Source organism: Suricata suricatta, chromosome 3 (assembly GCF_006229205.1).
Source record: "Suricata suricatta isolate VVHF042 chromosome 3, meerkat_22Aug2017_6uvM2_HiC, whole genome shotgun sequence".
In the NCBI taxonomy this organism is placed as follows: Eukaryota; Metazoa; Chordata; class Mammalia; order Carnivora; family Herpestidae; genus Suricata; species Suricata suricatta.
The window spans coordinates 170,375,697-170,378,568 of NC_043702.1; the positions used below are offsets into that span (position 1 = coordinate 170,375,697).

Sequence of the window (2,872 nt, forward strand, 5' to 3'; positions counted from 1 at the left end):
CGCGGGCCCGCCGAGCCCCGCGCCCTTGCCTGGCCGCCGGCCGCCGCGCCGGGCCGCCCGGGCTCGCGGGCTCCCGGGCTCGCGGGCTCGCGCCTGCTGCCTGCGGGGCCTGCACGGACGCGCCGCGCTCTCGCGCAAGGTCGGGCGCCCGACTTCTTTCGGGACTCGGTCGTTTTCCCCTTTGTGTCCAGACTTAGCAGGGGCTCTTGCTGGGCCCTCCTGGCCCGAGCGCGCACGCCCCAACATCCTGGCCGCGTTTCCGTGTCGCATCTCCTAATGTTCAGGAAATGCTTCCGGATGTCCAACTAAGATTTGAATAAGCGGCCTGACCCCGTTGCTGGGCGTCCTCAGAGGCCGCCCCTGGCTGACAGCTGTGGGCGATAGAGACGCCTCCTGTGCTCTGCCGTCTCTCCCATCGCCTCCTCCCGCGGTCAGCGCCGCCAGCCTCGGAGGGGCACTTCCTCCGTGGGTTTGAGGATGGACAGGTAGGTGGCCCCGAAACACCGCGCCTACTTCCCCTTGGGGACTGGGATCTTCTCGCTGCGCTACTTCCTCCGGACACTTTCACTTTCGGTTCTTTTTTTTCCCCTTTGTTTGTTTGTTTGATTGGTGGGTCTTTGATTATTTTTTTTTTTCTTTTTGGTCAATACTTTCCTTCGACGCGGGCTTTTCAAGGCACCTCCGCTGAAGATTTCCTCGGACAGGAAAGATTTGGGGGATGTTAGGGGTAGAGACTTGACAAAAATCTTACCCTTTCGTGTGGCGATAATTTTGCTGTTTTGTACGTGTAGCTCTGTCTGGAGACATTTGTCTTCTCCTTTCTTTGTTTTTCCTGCCCTTTGGTCGGGTGTTGGGGTTCCAAGGTGGGCACCTTGCAAATGAGTTCCTTTTCCATTGTCTCTCCTTCCCGAACCTTGAGCCTGGAGTTTTTTTCGCTTTTTGCTGAGATTCAGTTGGTTTGGAGTTGCCATGGCAACATTTTAGCAACAGTGTTGTTCAACCGGAAGGCTTGGTGAAGAAAATAGAAAGCGCTTGTAGATGATGCACTTGAACTTTTAGGGTCTTAACAAATGACCTAAATCTGGGCACTCCAAAGCAAGAGCCCAAGGGGCCAAGCAAAATGAGGCCCAAGGGCCTTTCCTGTTCTTTGTGGTTCAGGGAGGTCTTCAAATAGTGGTGGGTTTCAGGTTTCCCCTTCCTAGATTTGAGAACAGAAATTTCTTGGTACAGTATGTGGCTGAGAAGCAGGAGGAAGCACCAGTGTTCATTTGGCCCTGGGTTTTTTTTTTTTTAATCTTTTATTTATTTTTTGAGAGAGACAGACACACACAGCGTGAGCAGGGGAGGGTCAGAGAGAGGGAGACACAGATTCTGAAGCAGGCTCTAGGCTCTGAGCTGTCAGCACAGAGCCCAATGTGGGGCTCGAACCCACGAACTGTGAGATCCTGACCTGAGCCGAAGCCGATGCTCAACCGACTGAGCCGCTGGCCCCGGGTTTTTGACAGTGGTGGTGACACGGCCTTCCCAACCCCGAGGTCATGGGGGATCATAATAGCTTTAGGAATGACCCGCCCTGAGATCTGTTGTTTCTCCCTGCCCCAGTGTCACTGTCTCCTCTCCCCCAAGACTTGGAGTGATCATGGAGGGCCCAGGAGCGTTATTTGTAGGGTTACTTTTTCAAGCATTGGAGCGCCCTTCTCAGCATCAGAGTGAAGGAAACGTATTGTCCTCTGTAGATGACTGGATTTTGTTCCTGGCCAAGTCTTCATGGAGCCTCGCTTCTTGAAACTGGCTGTTCAGTTTCTTGGCCTCACCACCAACTCCCTGATTTCTACCAGGACTTAGCGCTCTGGCCTGGGAGGCGGGAGATACAGAGACTTCCACAGAAGGACCAGATCCTCGGATGTGCCCCCTTACAGAGAGATGAAGGGGTGAGTGAAGAAGAGGTAGGGGCGGGCACGGGAGGCGGGAGGCCTGGGAGAACGCAGAATGGCTAGGAGCACTGGCTCTGGAGTCAGCTGGACCTAGATTCTGGTTTCAGCTCCATCGCTTACAAGCTGTGTGATCTGCGTCCCCATCTACAAAACGCAAGTAATGCCGCTGCCCTCATCGTGCCGTTCTTAGCATTAACTAGGACCACGCTCTTTCAGCGCTCAGTTCAGTGCGTGCACACACACTACACACTCCGGAAATACTAGCCGTGGTTACTCTCACCTGCCCCAGCATCTGCTGGGAAGGCCGTGGGGCTTGGGAGCCATATGTTACTGGGTCAGTGAGCTTTTTATTCGCTTCTTCTCTTATTCTTTCTTTTTTCCCTTCACAAACAGGCAGCAGAAAACAGCTGAAGCAGAAGAGGGGACGGTGCAGATTCAGGAAGGTGAGTGGTAGAAACAGACCTGAGGCCAAGAGCCCGTCCTGCCCTCTCCCTGCCCGCCATGGGCGCATCTCCTGTGCACCCTTGTCCTTCTAAATGACATGCAAGCGGAACAGAGGGAGAAGGTCAGTAACTCAGAGGCTTTTCCTTTGCTCTTTTAATTCAGGTGCAGTGGCAACTGGGGAGGACCCCACCAGCGTGGCTATAGCCAGCATCCAGTCGGCTGCCACCTTCCCTGACCCCAACGTCAAGTACGTCTTCCGAACTGAGAATGGGGGCCAGGTAAGGGAGGGGGCCAGGCGGCTGCAGGTGTTACCCGGGGTTGGGGCTGAGGTGGGGAGACCTGGCTTGGAGGGCTGGGGGAAGGTGTGGACCCCTGCAGGGTGGGGAGGGGCTTGGAGGATGAGGTTTGGAGTAGGGATTGGTGGTGGGGTGGGGGCTGTGCTGAAACCCCTGGGGAAAGGGGGGGAGTGGCTGAATCTTTGTCTCTGAAGCACT

At 55.4% G+C, this 2,872-nt stretch overlaps 1 protein-coding gene and 1 long non-coding RNA gene across 2 annotated transcripts in view; one reads left to right on the forward strand and one right to left on the reverse strand.

The window, feature by feature from the left end:
• LOC115288452 overlaps positions 1-957 on the reverse strand; it is a 2,346-nt gene extending 1,389 nt beyond the window's left edge. Inside the window, exon 1 of the long non-coding RNA XR_003907005.1 lies at positions 752-957. This is a non-coding gene — a long non-coding RNA (uncharacterized LOC115288452). The remainder of the gene's footprint in view (positions 1-751) is intronic.
• Positions 45-2,872, forward strand: part of USF1 (upstream transcription factor 1) — a 5,303-nt gene continuing 2,475 nt past the window's right edge. The window contains exons 1-4 of the mRNA XM_029935784.1: positions 45-485; positions 1,839-1,931; positions 2,328-2,377; positions 2,541-2,740. Of these exons, the coding sequence (XP_029791644.1) occupies positions 1,924-1,931; positions 2,328-2,377; positions 2,541-2,740 (258 nt within the window). The 5' untranslated portion in view covers positions 45-485; positions 1,839-1,923. The remainder of the gene's footprint in view (positions 486-1,838; positions 1,932-2,327; positions 2,378-2,540; positions 2,741-2,872) is intronic.